General features: G+C 48.0%; 1 protein-coding gene across 2 annotated transcripts; it reads right to left on the bottom strand.

The window, feature by feature from the left end:
- Window positions 1–562: 562 nt before the first annotated feature.
- On the bottom strand, window positions 563–14,144 carry LOC125725173 (UPF0524 protein C3orf70 homolog A-like). 2 transcript variants are annotated; one of them, XM_049001881.1, is made up of 4 exons: window positions 13,839–14,144; window positions 13,418–13,679; window positions 12,934–13,181; window positions 563–2,817 (listed from the first exon to the last, which is right to left on the bottom strand). In XM_049001881.1, exons 3-4 carry the CDS (start codon window positions 13,115–13,117, stop codon window positions 2,219–2,221), a joined length of 783 nt encoding a protein of 260 aa, XP_048857838.1. In that variant the 5' UTR covers window positions 13,118–13,181; window positions 13,418–13,679; window positions 13,839–14,144; the 3' UTR covers window positions 563–2,218. The 2 variants fall into 2 exon arrangements, with proteins under 2 accessions (XP_048857838.1, XP_048857837.1); XM_049001880.1 differs by having other exon boundaries at window positions 13,418–14,144.
- Between the last annotated feature and the right edge of the window lie 661 nt (window positions 14,145–14,805).

The raw sequence follows: 14,805 nt of genomic DNA, 5'->3' as shown, positions 1-14,805 counted from the left end.
GATCTTACTCGCCTTCTACCTGGGTGGTCTCTGGTCGTCATGGCTACTCTCCTTTCACAGTACAGGTGGAGACTCTCTCCATGGAGTCTTTAGCGTGAGTGTGTACAGTACTGAGGAGCACGAGGGATCGATGGTAAGCTTGCTGGGCAGAGAAGAGGCAGAAGGAAATTGATCCCCCCCCCCCCTCCCGGTCCCCCAAAGGTAAGGTTCCTCTTGAAGTAAAGATCAAAAGGGGGGCTGTTTGCAGAGAGCCGAGGTTTCGGTGGAGGCGGGGCACGTGGGTCCTCAGCCCACCCTCGGTGGCTCTGCACCTGAAGGCCAGGCTGCTTCACGCCTCACCACCTCCACCTCAGCAACAAATTCAGCAACAAACCGTGTAAAGGTGGGACTTGATTTAGCCTGGTTGCTCTTTCTGCCGTAATCGAGGACCACAGCTGGGGTCATGTTGGACATCTCACCAATGTGTGAGTGACTATCCCCACCTCACCCCCCCTCCCCCCCCAAACGTTACTGCCAGACACACGGCATTGCCATTTCGAGTGTATTACCTTCATTCTGCAACCACCGTACAAAGATATTTTATTTACCTGATTCGATGTATCACAGATTAAGGGAATTTCACCTTGGCAGAATGGGTACTTCGCCATAGCGCTACAATGCAATTTGGCATAAAACGTGATGTTACAACAGTTTAATGGGAGCGGTCATTAGTCTTATTATAACGGCAGATAATTAATTTGGTGGGAAGGCAGAGTCGTACATTGAAAATGAATTAGCAAGGTATCATATAGGATGTGTAGACTAAAAGGTTCATTTAGACGCCAGCAGACAGCCAGCCGGTGTTTTCATGATGGAAGCCGCAGAACATTTTCACACACGTACACCAGACAGTGAACTTCTGTAATATATTTCTTTATAAGAAAATAAGAGTACGAACAATAAGGGTCATAAGAAAACTGGCTTTTGTAAAACCAACGTTGAGATGTGATGTCATGTGTGCGTCTGTTAGCTTTGTATTTCTTTATATAATCCTGGAAAATGTTGTCCTCCTCTTTGCCCCACCAAGCAGGACGAGGAGATTGAGCTGAAGGTGTTCCCCGTCTCCTGCGGTCGGAGTTCTCGGTGTTCCTGGAGATTGGCCATTCCAGAACAGCCCTGAAGCTTTCTAGAACTCTGGAGACCGAGGTGCAAGTTCTGTGCTTGTGGATGTGAGGGTTTTGTGCTAAAACAGTAAGGAGAGACGCTTGGCTGCCTCGATGGGCAGCGCTGGCGTAAACAGAGCGCTTGCCTACGAGCCTCACTGGGATCCTTTCGGCAGCCTCCTTCTCCGAATGACTCAGTCTTTTCAAAGAGGCCGCAGATGTTCCGGCTAGGATCCGGTAATGGCCACAAGGTGTGGAAGAACTACACAGCCCTCAAGCTGAAAAGACAGCACGGTGCCTGCACCACAGGTATAGAGTGTGCTTAAACAGGAAGGCATGCCCGCCGGCCTTGTGCCTGCGCTTACGCTGCGCACTGGGAATTGATCTAGCCAGTGTTGAGATTGACCTGCAAGGGGGGGCTGTTCTTAGGCTTCATTATTCTTTGATTGTCAAAAAAAAAGGAATTCTTTTGTTCATCATTAAAATCTAATTTTGCCAAGATAATTGTAAGTAAAGCAGGAATGATGTGCAGGGCACACCCTAATGAATTTCGATGTGACTCTTTTTCTGGGATGTGGACGTCACGCGCTTCCATTTTCTCGCTTCATCCAAAGAGCTCCCAGCTGGCGTACCATATACTGAAGGCAGGCTACTGAGGCGCTCACGGGCCATATGCTGGGCCCGAGTGCGCATGCATGCGCGAGTGTGCATGCGTGCATGAGGGCGCTCTCTGTCGAGCATAAAGCCCGACCACTGCTGGGGATATGAGACCATGCTACAGGGTCTCTGTCGGAAAACCATGCTGGGGACTTTGGGTGGAGGGTCCAGGGGACACAGTGAAACCCTCGGGTGGATGCCATGAGGCGTTATTATGTAATACAGAGGGTAGAGGGACAGTCTACCAAAGCCAAGAGGTGCTGCTTCAATGCCAACTTGTAATAATTATTTGTGCTCAGAGTCTGCCGTCTCAGTCCCAAAACCATTGGTTCCAATAAATGGAAAGCGAAACCACCGTCAGATATGAGTCAGGGGGAGACGGACCGTGACTGAATTTTGGGGAGAAGGGGCGGAGTCTGTCACACAGTTGTTTCGATCTTTTCGATGATCTCCACCATGGACTTGGATGGAGACAGCAGAGTGCACTCGTCTTGGTCCCACAGGCTGCCGGGATAGGAGTCTCCATCAGTGCTCAGCTCATCTCGCTCCTCTTCCTCCTCCTCTTCTGTGTCGTCGTCACACGACTCCATGTAGTGCAGGCCGAGCGCATTGATGCCGGAGTCCTCGGAGCTGGAAGGGGAAGAGCAGTGGTCCATTTTGGGCCCGCTGACCTCCTCACCAGGGGCGAGCTTGGGATCTCTATCGGCTGGCTCGGGGGGTTGCTGGGGGGGCTCCTGTGGCGGGGGAGGGGCCGGCGTCGGAGGCGGGGGGCGCTGCACATAACACATCTTGCCGTTGATGCGTTTGACCACATAGTCGTCGATGAAGAGGTCAGCAATGATGCAATACTTGGGTGACTCGGGGCAAGGAGGGGCGCGGAAGCAGGGAGCCGTCCTGAGGAAGCGCTCAGCCAGCGAGGCGGAGAGACTGATGGTGTCAGTGTAGTCAGCGGGAGTCGGGGGCACCACCGTACTGGGCAGCTGGCACACGCTGGTCATAGGCTGGTACACATATTTACCTGTAGGGGTAGAGAGAATTTACCATGCAGAATTCAGGCTGCATGCTACACAATAATGATAAAACACAGTATAATACTATACTGTATGTTTCTCTTTACAAACATTCCTTTGTTCAGGCATCAGGATTTCAGCCCTGCAGCCATGCATCTGGACGCCTCCCCAAAAATGCAGAATCGACGGAACGTGACGAGAAACGTTTGGGCTCGGTGCCCATTAACCCAACATCTCTGGGATTTTCCAGGAATCCCTGACGTACCTGCCAGCCCCAACACTGATGCAGTAATTCCCATGTTTTTGGAAGCGGATGTACATTCATCTTTGCTTTGGAAACTGAAACACAGTTGTTGACCGTTTACCGCAGGGTTATTCAAGTCACGGTCCTCAGGGACCAAGCCCTGCTGATTTTACAGCCTCCCTTTACCTGTGAGCCGGGTGTGAAGCCTCTGTGGCCAATCAGAATCAGGAATTATTAAACTAACTATTTGGGAGAACTGAAAACAAGGCCTGGATTTGGAATGAAGGTCCAGATTTTAAGAGCCTTTCCTTATTCTAATGTCACAACCAGAAAAGGACGGGATGTGGACGGGGCAAAGCGGGACGCCATGAAAATTTGACACAAGACTGCAAGGGTTAGTGGGGCTGCTTATGTTTCCAGAATGAACTTAGACTGGCCTGGTTTGACTGCTTTGTGGTCTAATTGGTTCATTCACTCTGCAGTCTTTAAGGGAGATCTACAGGAGGTCGGATTTACCATATTTCAAATTTGAGCCACCTGTCTTTTCCACATTCTCCCCTGTGGGGAAAAGAACAATTCCTAAAAACTACATCGCTAGTTGAATTACAACTATTTGTGTGTAATGGAGTGGCATGTTGTGGCAGCGTGGTGACACAGTCCTTACAGAACACGAAAGATGGCTGCTGGACATGAGCTTGGCTGCGTTTTTCCTTTGCCTGGACTCCGTGGTGGGGGGGGGCACAGCTGGCCATCAGGAAGGGATGCTGACCCTTCATCATCTGGCCCTCGCAGACGCGGAGGGCTGCCGGAACAGCTGCCTCTCCGAGTGAGAACAGGAGCCGGCGTTAGTCAATAAAAGCTTATTTGGCACCGGCTTTGCCAAAACCCTCCCCACCTGATTTTTAAACCCGTAAATAATCTTCCAGTCGCTTTTCCAGAACAGGGTCGCGGGCAAAAACCCAAAAATATCTTACAGTGCCAATGGGTCCATTTCTGTTTAGTTTTCTGAAGCAGAAAATTAACTCAGAACAAACTTTTCGACTGGGTGGCACCGGGGCTGTCTGGGTAATACTGCCTCCTCATCCTACCCCTGCTCTCTGCATGGGGCTTGTGTGTACTGTCCATATCAAATGGGTTTTGGCCAACAATTCACAGATAAGTTAACTGGTGTCTCTAAATTAGTGCGTGCCCTGGACTGGCATCCTCTGCTGGTACGGCCCCTGCCTTCGCCCTGTGCTGCCCAGAAAAGGCTCCAGGGCTCTGACTCATGACCCCCAACTATTAGGTGACATGAATGAAGGTGCCAATCTTCCCAGGGTTCCTCAGGACATAAACCCCAGGTCATTTTCTGTTTCCTATCCCTTTCCTTATTTAACAAATCCACATGAATCACGCGCACACGCACCGTGAAACGTCCTGCAAGCAGCGTCACTGGGCGGCTGATGACAGTCAGACTTTGACAGCCCAGAAGGGGCCATCGCGGCAGCAGGGAGACGGTGAATCCGGCGGTGCAGCAAAGCCAGTGGCCGTCAAATAAGCGCGAGTCTCTGTGCCTCAGCCAATTAGCTCAGCGCGGCCGGAAGGACTGTGATAATTGCCGTCGTGCAGCTGCATGTGCATCTCATTAGTGCCTGAATTTCAAATATAAATGTATTTATAAACAGCCCTTCGCAATCCTGCAAGGTTAAGGCAAATGGACACGGTCGCCGGGCAGCTCGTCGGCAAAAAGCCCTGCCGTACAGTGGCACCATTTTTTTAAATGATCCAGTAACCACGGTGATGCCCTTGTCACAAACGACTTCTAATAATTAAAACAGAACACATAACTCGCACAAAGACCGCATGCCCTATTTGGCAAGCAAATGCCAAAAGACTGACACAGCAGATATCCCAAGATCTGAATGGTATTCCTCTTCATGAAATACTTCCGGAATAGTCCATCCATACATCCATCATCTAAGCACTTAAGCTGAGCCAGGTCATGGTGCTTTTAAAATGGTTATCCTCGGAATAACAATTAAATTAATTCCAGCAATTAAATCCTGCAAAGACTTCTTAAAATGTGTTACTTACTTCTTAAAATTTGTTACGCATGATTATTTCCGACTACTTATTTAATGTTTAAAAATAAAGCATTCATGTTATGAAAGCATTAAAATTAAAGTTCTCCATTATTATTTTCACAAACAGTTGCGAAAAGAGTATTCAAAGGAAGTGGATTTTTAAGATTTTAGATTTTGCAGTTGTGGCAGTTATTTGGGTAGGTGTCAGTGGGTTTGTGGGTGTGTCACTTTGTGATTTAGCTTGGAAAAAAGACCATCTCAGGGACAGCTATTGCTGGGAGATACTGAACGCGGGGCTGGATGAGAGACCATCTCAGGGATAGCTATTACTGGGAGACACTTAACGCAGAGCTGGATGAGAGACCATCTCAGGGATAGCTATTGCTGGGAGACACTGAACGCGGGGCTGGATTAGAGACCATCTCAGGGATAGGTATTACTGGGAGACACTGAACGCGGGGCTGGATGAGAGACCATCTCAGGGATAGCTATTACTGGGAGACACTTAACGCAGAGCTGGATGAGAGACCATCTCAGGGACAGCTATTGCTGGGAGATACTGAACGCGGGATTGGATGAGAGACCATCTCAGGGATAGCTATTGCTGGGAGACACTGAACGCGGGGCTGGATGAGAGACCATCTCAGGGATAGCTATTACTGGGAGACACTGAACACGGGGCTGGATGAGAGACCATCTCAGGGACAGCTATTGCTGGGAGACACTGAACACGGGGCTGGATGAGAGACCATCTCAGGGACAGCTATTGCTGGGAGACACTGAACGCGGGGCTGGATGAGAGACCATCTCAGGGACAGCTATTGCTGGGAGATACTGAACGCGGGATTGGATGAGAGACCATCTCAGGGATAGCTATTGCTGGGAGACACTGAACGCGGGGCTGGATGAGAGACCATCTCAGGGATAGCTATTACTGGGAGACACTGAACACGGGGCTGGATGAGAGACCATCTCAGGGACAGCTATTGCTGGGAGACACTGAAAACGGGGCTGGATGAGAGACCATCTCAGGGACAGCTATTGCTGGGAGACACTGAACGCGGGGCTGGATGAGAGACCATCTCAGGGATAGCTATTACTGGGAGACACTGAACACGGGGCTGGATGAGAGACCATCTCAGGGACAGCTATTGCTGGGAGACACTGAACACGGGGCTGGATGAGAGACCATCTCAGGGATAACTGCACCGGCTTCCAGCAGCCACTCAGAATACAGTGACCTTCTCCAAGGTACGATGTGCTCATTCAGTCAATGGAAGCAGCGCAACTCAAATTCTTTCAAAAATGAAATTATGGACCCCTGTGCTTTGGCAAAAAGGCTTTTCCTTGTTGATCCAGCCAACTTGTCAAGTTGTAGCAGTAAAAGCCAGTGATAATGGAATCTGATTTTCAACATATTATAGTGATTCCAAGCACCATAAGGTGAGAACACAAATTCAGGGCTTGTTTTGTTTATACGAATCCAAACGTCCTGTAGCTGTTGCAACATCATGTTGCAAACATCTGTACTTTACCGACTGACAGCTTAGATGTTAGAGTTTTTCCCGATGATTCCACAACAGTCTGATCGCTATCAAATGATAGCTTAGCCATCTGAGTTCTACCCAATGATAGCCTAGTGGTCTGATTGCTGCCCAATGACAGCTTATAAATAAAAGTCCATAGCCGAAAGCATCATGGGAGATTTGGCAAAGAGCCTGAGAACCCTCCGCTCTGCCATTAGGAATCATTACCTGCTATTTCTCCATTTAATTACTTAACGAGAAGCTGCATGTTCCCCGAAATGAGCACCAATTGGGCCACCAATTCCTGCCACCCGTGAGGAGAAAACAGAACACAAGTCTTCGTTCAGGGCCACACACATCTCTAGAGTCAACGCCAAGTCAATGTCTGAAGGTCATGGCTTTAATTCTCATAAGACGTACGGCTGTTGTACCATATGAGTGACGTATATCTTAGCTAGTCCCTGAAATAAAAAAAATAAAGCTGTGGATTGCTTTCGAGAACATTTCCTTGTGAATTGGTACATGCTAAGATCTGACCCCTCATGCCACACGTTTCGGGCAGTACCTGCTGAAGCAGCCAGTTGACTGCAGAGAAGGACAAATAAAGAATGAGCCAGGCATGGCTATTCATTGGGCCGAGACAGGGCCAGGTGCATTCTGGGGCCTTGAGGAGATATAGGCCTTGCTCGTGAACATCCATGTCCATGACCATCTCGCCTCTGCAAATTAGCCCATCTGAGGGGAGGTAACACGCACCTCACCCTTCAGCAGGAGGTGCCACGCTGCAGCTCCCTCCCCTCTTCACGTACTTATCGGCGACCAAAAGAAACTGTGAGCCTCATAAACAGGTGGACACCCACCGATGCCACAGGACGAGTCTGTCACCAAACACGGCATATTGCCGGTGGCATTAAACACAGCTAATTATCTGTAACGAGCAGCTCTGGCTCGTCTCTCTCACCAGCTGCGCACGAGGGCACTAAATAAATCTCCCGTTTTTTTTCAATTTCAATTCCTCCCTGCTCCCTACACTCCTCAGGGACCCTGAACAAAACAGGCGCGACTTCACAGCCAGGTGATAGTCATCACCCCCCTCCCTCACCTCCAGAACACAGCTGCAGTCTAATCCACACTGCTGGCCTCTAATCGTCCCCCCACCCCTTATGATTTAAAGATGGCATCGCTCCAGTGCTCCCAGAAAGCAAACATGGCAGCTTTTGTTAGTGTGCATTGCACACAGCCTCATGGCCCCTTGACAACCTCGCAGACATGTCTCAGAAAAGCACAGAATTCAGATGCTTTTAGCCCATTAAATTGAAGGCTGTTCAAATCCTATCCAGATTAATTGGAAAACAAAGATATTTCTACTTGATGAGAATCTACTGAGAATCTTTCACAAGCGCACTGGCTGCCTGGCAGAAGCCTGAGGGATCGGCTTTGCTGGGATGTAAAACCACATTGTTTGCAGTTGATTAACACAGACGGTGCTCTTTGGTGAATTACGACTTTCCAATCCGTTCATTCCGTCTCGGTCCGGGACAGGATTGGCGTGCAAGGGGCACTGTGGGATTATATGCAGGGCTGCGACTTCGCCAGGGCATGAACTGCGAAACCCACCGCTGTGAAACGTCTTCACCGAAATGCCGATGGAAACGAGAGACTAAAATCACAAAACCATTACACATCTGACGGTCGGACATAAACACATTCGTACTTAAAGCGACAGCACACGCAAATTTCACTGCTCCACATCCATCCCCTCTAACCATGCTTGTATTTAAATGTCGATGCAAGAGTGGTTTACTGATGCCAATCTGTCAAAGCTCAGGACAGACTTTGGCCTCATGGTGGTTCCACACCTAGACCAGAAGAAAGGCCCGTCGGCCCAGTGGGACACCCTAACAGTAGCTTCCAGCTACTGTGAGTTCCTAAGGTTCTTGGGCCAGTCTAAGTGAGCTCAATGCCAATTTAATAATTCATATCCCACAATGCATCAGCTGACTTCAGGAGCCTGGCACATGAAGTTAGCACTACTCCAAATTAACACTAGTCTGAGGAAGTGAGATGCACAAAAATACACACATATGCAAATCGAATCAAATTCCTGACTGCATTGACTAATTCACCAGAGCATTTCCTGTCCCCCTTTGAAAGATTTGAACAGAATTCCCTCCCTTTTCCTGCATCTGATGCAAACTGAGTGTCTTCCAGCGGAGCTTAGCCAATTCCTTTTTGCAGCGAGAAGGCGAATGTATTTACAATCCAAGGTAAACAAGCGAAGAAAAAAAAACAGGAAGGTTTGTCAATATCCAAATGGCTTGTGTCCAAACCATTTCCAACACACATTCAGTGGGAAGGGACCTCATTCCGGGCATGAAGAAACGCTCCCCACTGATGTCAACATGCAGACGCTTGAGACAGAATAAATAACAGCATAATTAGCCTTGTGCCCCTGATTTGCATATGTCATGCTGAGTGTATTAATTATCTTCTAGAGTGGAACATTTCCACGGGTGAGGGCAACATTACCCATCATTCCCAGCCCGGCATGTCCTACTGGTGACCGTTGGCCCAGGATTCACATAGTCTACCTCACCATATTATTAGACACTGTAAATTTTATAAAGCCTGCTGTCACTCTCTCGCTCTGCACGGTGTTGAATGAGTCAATAAGTTCTAGACCAGGAAGTCCACCCCTCCCCCCATAAAGATGGAAGGGGTGAGGTCAGGGTAGGGGTGAAGGTGAGTGAGGGGACAGCCTTGTGAATGAGCCAGACGTGGGCAATGAGATTTTCACTGAAAGTGCTCAGCTCCTGCTCCCAGAAAACAGCAGATCTGGCAGTGGAGTGAATTCCACCGATGACCCCTTGTGTTCAGAAGGGGACCCCATCCCTGCATCAGTAACCGGCCCCTGAACGGCAGGGAGTGACGGTGCATAATTTTATGATGGTCATTGTCAGAGTTTCCCCAACAATCATCCGGCAGTAATAACACAGAATCGACCACTTTGCCACAGAGTAATCTAAGCTGACCGCGATTTCATTTCGGAACTCAGTGAAACCCTATAAATACACCAGCAGCGATTGATCATAAAACTTTAATACTTCGACTGAAAATCCCCAAGATTATACAGACAGTCAAGGTTATACAGCTTCTCCGCTGCCTGGCAGACAGCGTCATGTGAAGCTGCAAAGAGGATTTTTACGTCGTCGCCCAGAGCATTAGCACATGAATATCAGCCAAATCTCAGCCGAGTCGGTCTCGTCAGACCGAGGCTGTGCTTTATGTGAGCTGCCGTTCCGAAAGCCCGACGTCGGCTGAGCCGCGTCAAACCTGCGCGTGGCGGGGGAGGGGGGGGGGGCAGCATACTGGATCGACAGAGTAATCACACCGAGTGCTGCAAGGCCCGACTGGTTTAGCGCGGGAGGCTAAGATTAAGCTTGATGTGCTCTCATTGTGGGAGGCTGCATATCCGGCCCTTTTCCAGTGGAAGTCAAAGCTTTGTCTGCATCTGCACGGAAATCACCAGTCCACGGAACTCTAACTGCGGTCGACTTAACCACCGGTCCTCCGTGATCGCCACACGCGCAGTCACGTGCCGTCAGATTTACCACAGGGGTCAAAAGATGGTCTGACGCAGAAATAAAAAGTTCCAGGCCCCCCTCGGGGAAGCGCCCGACGATAACGCGCATCTGACCTTTTCGGCCGTCACCACGGCGATCCAATCAGGCGTGACAGTTGCGTCCGGCGGCCTTCACACCATTCGGTCCGCGTGACACGGCGTGACAGCGACTGTCTAATCCACTGTGATTCCACCCATGTTTATATGCTTCCTACATGGCACAGAATATTTCATCCCTAACAGTCACAGATACCTCCGGTTTGAGAGACCAAATACGAAGTTTTGTGCAAAGCCGGCAATATCCATCTCACAGCACCAGGGCCATCGAATACGCACTTTCATGTCAGGAGGCTATATCTGATTAATTCTGAGTGCTGTCCCTGAGCCTCCAGCTTCCTTGTTTTAAATGATGCTTCCCAAGTTGCATAATCACGCTTTCATGCCTTGTCTTGCAAAACACCAACCCCCCCCCCCCCAATCCCTTGGTGATCATGTGACCACAGCACAAGCCGCTGTAGTGACTATGGATTTTGCATTGCAGAGTCCAGAGACGAGATGAGGAAGCCAGACCTGATAGATCAATGCGATGTGAAGGACAGCTGGACAGGAGCAGGCGCGCATGTAGCTTAGCATGGCCAAAAATGCTGTGGGTTCGAATCAGTAGAGAAGATCCACCGTCTGCCGCGAACCCTTGAGTCACTCAACCTTAATATCATTCTTAAATCTACAACAAAATAAAATGCTTAAGATTATAGAAAATGATATTATCCTCTAATGATGTTCTGCTCAGTAATCAGCAATAGTTTCAGCTTGCATCAGGCAGCAGGTGAACCTGAAATCAAGCGCGTTCCCCGGATTTGAAGCGAAAGTCGGCGCCGTAACCACCATGCTGCAAAGACCCGAGAGTCATGCACACCTTCGCCATCTCCTCAGGAGCGACACATGACTAAAGACTCATGTTCTACAAAGGGACAGTCTCCCACTTTTGCATCCGAGCTGATGCTTAAAACCAGCCCATTAATACGCCTTCAAAATTCAGCTTCAGCGAAGACGACTGAAGTCGGTGTCAAGCCCCCATCAGAATGCTGAAGCACAGCGGGGCAAATTCCTGCCGACATTCCTAAATCTGTTCTAGGCAGACCTTTGCGGTTCTTGTTTATAAAGCCAGGTGTGATGTATATATTACAGACCTCTCTGTTTCACCCCTCCCCCTTTACAGGACACATACCACATGAGACTGGACACTCAGGCAGAAAAATAGACAGCTGACCCTGAACTGAGTCCTGCTTCTTGTTTAAGGTCTCTTATGCAGGGAATGACTGGGCATATCAGTTACAGACCCTTATGTGATCGGCATGTCAGTCTGCAAAAAGCATCAGCTTCCCCGACACTGAAATGCTGCTCATAGATGTCACAGACACACAGCTCACAGCTCATGTCAGCAGGGCTAATGGCATGTATAATAAAGAATGAGAAGGGGGAAAAAAACATACGCCCTCTAGTGGTCCACAGGGGGATTAAGTACTACATCCAAAATCATACACTGTCAAAAACACTAGGGCAAGCCTGTACCAGGGTTATCAACAAATACTGTAGAGGTTGATAAATACGTGAAACAGAACGTGAAGAAGAACCACTCATTCGCAGGTATAATAAATGCTCGTTTTTCCTTCTGTGCTAGACAGCTAGTCTAGTAGCAAAAGTAAATGGCGCGTAGAATACTCTGATAAGTAGTCTGATCAAAGCGGATTCAGATTTGCTCGATTTCCCCAGATCGTCGGAAATTACTTAGAAATACAGTATGCACGATAAATGATATTTAATTATTAGATAGACGAAATATTTATTAGAAGTCAGTATTACAATAAGCGGGAAAGAATGGCGTGAATATTGGGTAATTAAACTGAGTCGAATAAACTATTTTTCAGAGAAATTTCAGGCATTTTCAGGCACAGGATTTAGCGGCCATCGCCATATCTAACATCGTTAGTAAGTTACTAGAGTTGTGTTTTGGAAAAGAAGAAGATGTCAGGGCCTGAAATGATGCACCCCCACCTCCCATGCAATGCCGACCACTTCTGCTTTTACGGGAAGAGAACCCGACGCCAGTAAAGTCCAGACACATGGGAATTTACCGTGGTATTTTGCACTTAGCCCATGTACCATATCATTAGTCTATAATGCATACATACATAACTTAATAAGCGGACACAACACAAACAAAATAAACCACCGATCTGTTCATAACCTGAGCTCACTTTCCAACAAAAATAACCAATAAAACCCGGATTTAGCTATGCACGTTTTAGTAATGCTTCTGTAAATTATTATCCTCTCTCGTGGTGATGTGTAGCGATGTTGTTCCTTTATCTATTATTATAATAATTGTTATTGTTGCTGTTTCGTTGTTGATGGTAGAACTTCTTAAGATATACGTTTATATTTATAAGTAATATACATACAGTGTAAAGGCAGTGTCCCCTTAATATGTGCATGCAATTCAGTTAGTTTGACGCCCCGATGTTTTATGAAAACCGCCAAGCTAAAGCGTTTAACAATCCCGAAAGACGGGTTACATTGGAATGTCTTATGATAACGCGTGTTTCTTACAGATCCGAGATCAGGAGCAGCTCGGGCAGCGGAACGGCGGTAGGATGGAGCGCACTTACAGTGGCACCAACCCAAGTGGCAGCACCAGTGCAGCTTGAAGCACTTTCCGTGGCTGTGCGTGGCGCAGATAGACAGCCCGTCGCACGGCAGAAAGTCTGGTCTGCCGGCGCAGTTCCTGGCCAGCGCCTGCGCCTCGTCCAACTTATCGCTCTTCGGTGCCTTCGGTCCCCCAGACGCGGCCATCGCATGTAAACGCCTAAGAAGAAACCGCTCCAGAAGAGCGCATCCGCAACTGGCCGGCGATCGCCTGCGTGACGGACAACGAAAGGAATGCAGCCGTCAGCTCTGATGTCTCTGTGCATAACAAGTCAGACGGGGTTTACGGTGAAAAAATCCTGCAATGAAATATGTAACGTTCACATACTCATACAAAACATACGATCGACGCCAAATCATAAATACATGTTATGCGCACTATATACTACCGCAGATTCAACATGTAATGTGCGCCCTGTCAACTTTAAACATCTGATTATAATTCACCCTTTCCACGACGATGTCCTTTCTGATGTTGTCGATGCTTTTGTCTGACGCTGCCCTTTCCGATCAACTTTATTAAAACTCAGAGGAAGTCCCCGTGTCCGGTTACTCTGGAGGTCCTGCCCAGTCGCATAGGCGTGAGCCCATCAAGTAAATCGCACCGATGCCCGGGGCGATCTCCGGCGAAGAGGGAGAAACTGCAAGTACCCTACTCTCCTCCACAAAAGTGTCTCCGCGCAAGAAATAATCGTCCGGCCTTAGAAACCTGGAAAAAAATGGGAAGGAGGGCTGGAGACAAAAGAGGAAAAACGTTCTGTTGCAATTCCAAGAGGCAGAAAGGCGAGGTTTTAGAAAACCGTGAAATCGCAGGAATTAAACACCAAAGAATCTGCATCAGATTTCAGATGTTTCGTAGTTACAGTACCGGCCACAGCGTCTCCTTCACTTTCTGCTCCCCGTCTCTGGGTCGCGGAGAGATATACAGTGAGGGGAGGGGGGATACTATTGCAGATGACGTTTTAAGTGTCTACAAGTTCACCGCCTTCTCTCCCTTTGTCAGGCGCCGAGGGTTATTTACTAACGCCGCTGCGATGAGTGCATCTGCTCCTTCGGTCGATCGGTGAAATTGCAAAGCTGATGCAATATTAACCATCATCTGTTGGCACAAAGCAATATAACAGCTGTAAAGACCCTCGGCTCCACCGTGAGATGGGGGTTGCATGCACTCGCCCACTGAGGGCGTTGTTTCTATACAGCAAAGCCTCTTCACCTTCCTGGGTTTCAGGTTCGCAACAGCCAACTTGATGTGGATTATTATTATACTGGTCACATTTCGTGCGATGGGTGCGATCGTATTAGGGAGTGATTTTAAAGATGACTACGCTTAAAATAAACGGGATTGCTGGAATATCTTGGCTAATGGAATTCTTGAGTTTATGAATAAACATCATGGATAAACTGGAAATTTAGTTCAAAAGACATCAAAGTATTGAATATTTATTAACGGTGCCTAGAATAAAAATGACAGAAAATACAATTTTTTTCTAAGCAGAAAAACCAATTCACCACCAAATTAACGTTGCATGTTAACGCAGATTTAATGGAATTTCCCATTTGTGGCGGGGAAAGTAAGATCGAGTCTTTTCATTTCTAATCTGAAGTGACTGGACTGGCTTCGTATCGGAAGGGGCCCATATTTGGGAAACTTTTATTTAAAAAATCTTTAATGATTAATCGTGAAAATAACCGTCTACGTGTAAAGTGCACAGTTATGAATGGTAATCACAGATCAAACCGTTCTGAATAATATCCGGAACATCCCAATTGTCACTGATAACGAGCAGGCCATTCACAGGAAAATAGTGGTAGACGGATAATTCTACCAACTATGT

Source organism: Brienomyrus brachyistius, unplaced genomic scaffold (genome assembly GCF_023856365.1).
Source record: "Brienomyrus brachyistius isolate T26 unplaced genomic scaffold, BBRACH_0.4 scaffold62, whole genome shotgun sequence".
NCBI lineage: Eukaryota > Metazoa > Chordata > Actinopteri > Osteoglossiformes > Mormyridae > Brienomyrus > Brienomyrus brachyistius.
The sequence above is the reverse complement of the archived record's forward strand: the minus strand, read 5'-3'. Positions and strand labels throughout refer to the sequence as shown.

Excerpts from the sequence above, each read along its gene's own strand:
- LOC125725173 (XM_049001880.1), bottom strand. The coding sequence starts at position 13,117 with ATGGCCGCGTCTGGGGGACCGAAGGCACCGAAGAGCGATAAGTTGGAC. Across the intron at positions 2,818-12,933 it reads CCACTTGGGTTGGTGCCACT|GTAAATATGTGTACCAGCCT; the intron begins GTAAGTGCGCTC and ends CTACCCCTACAG.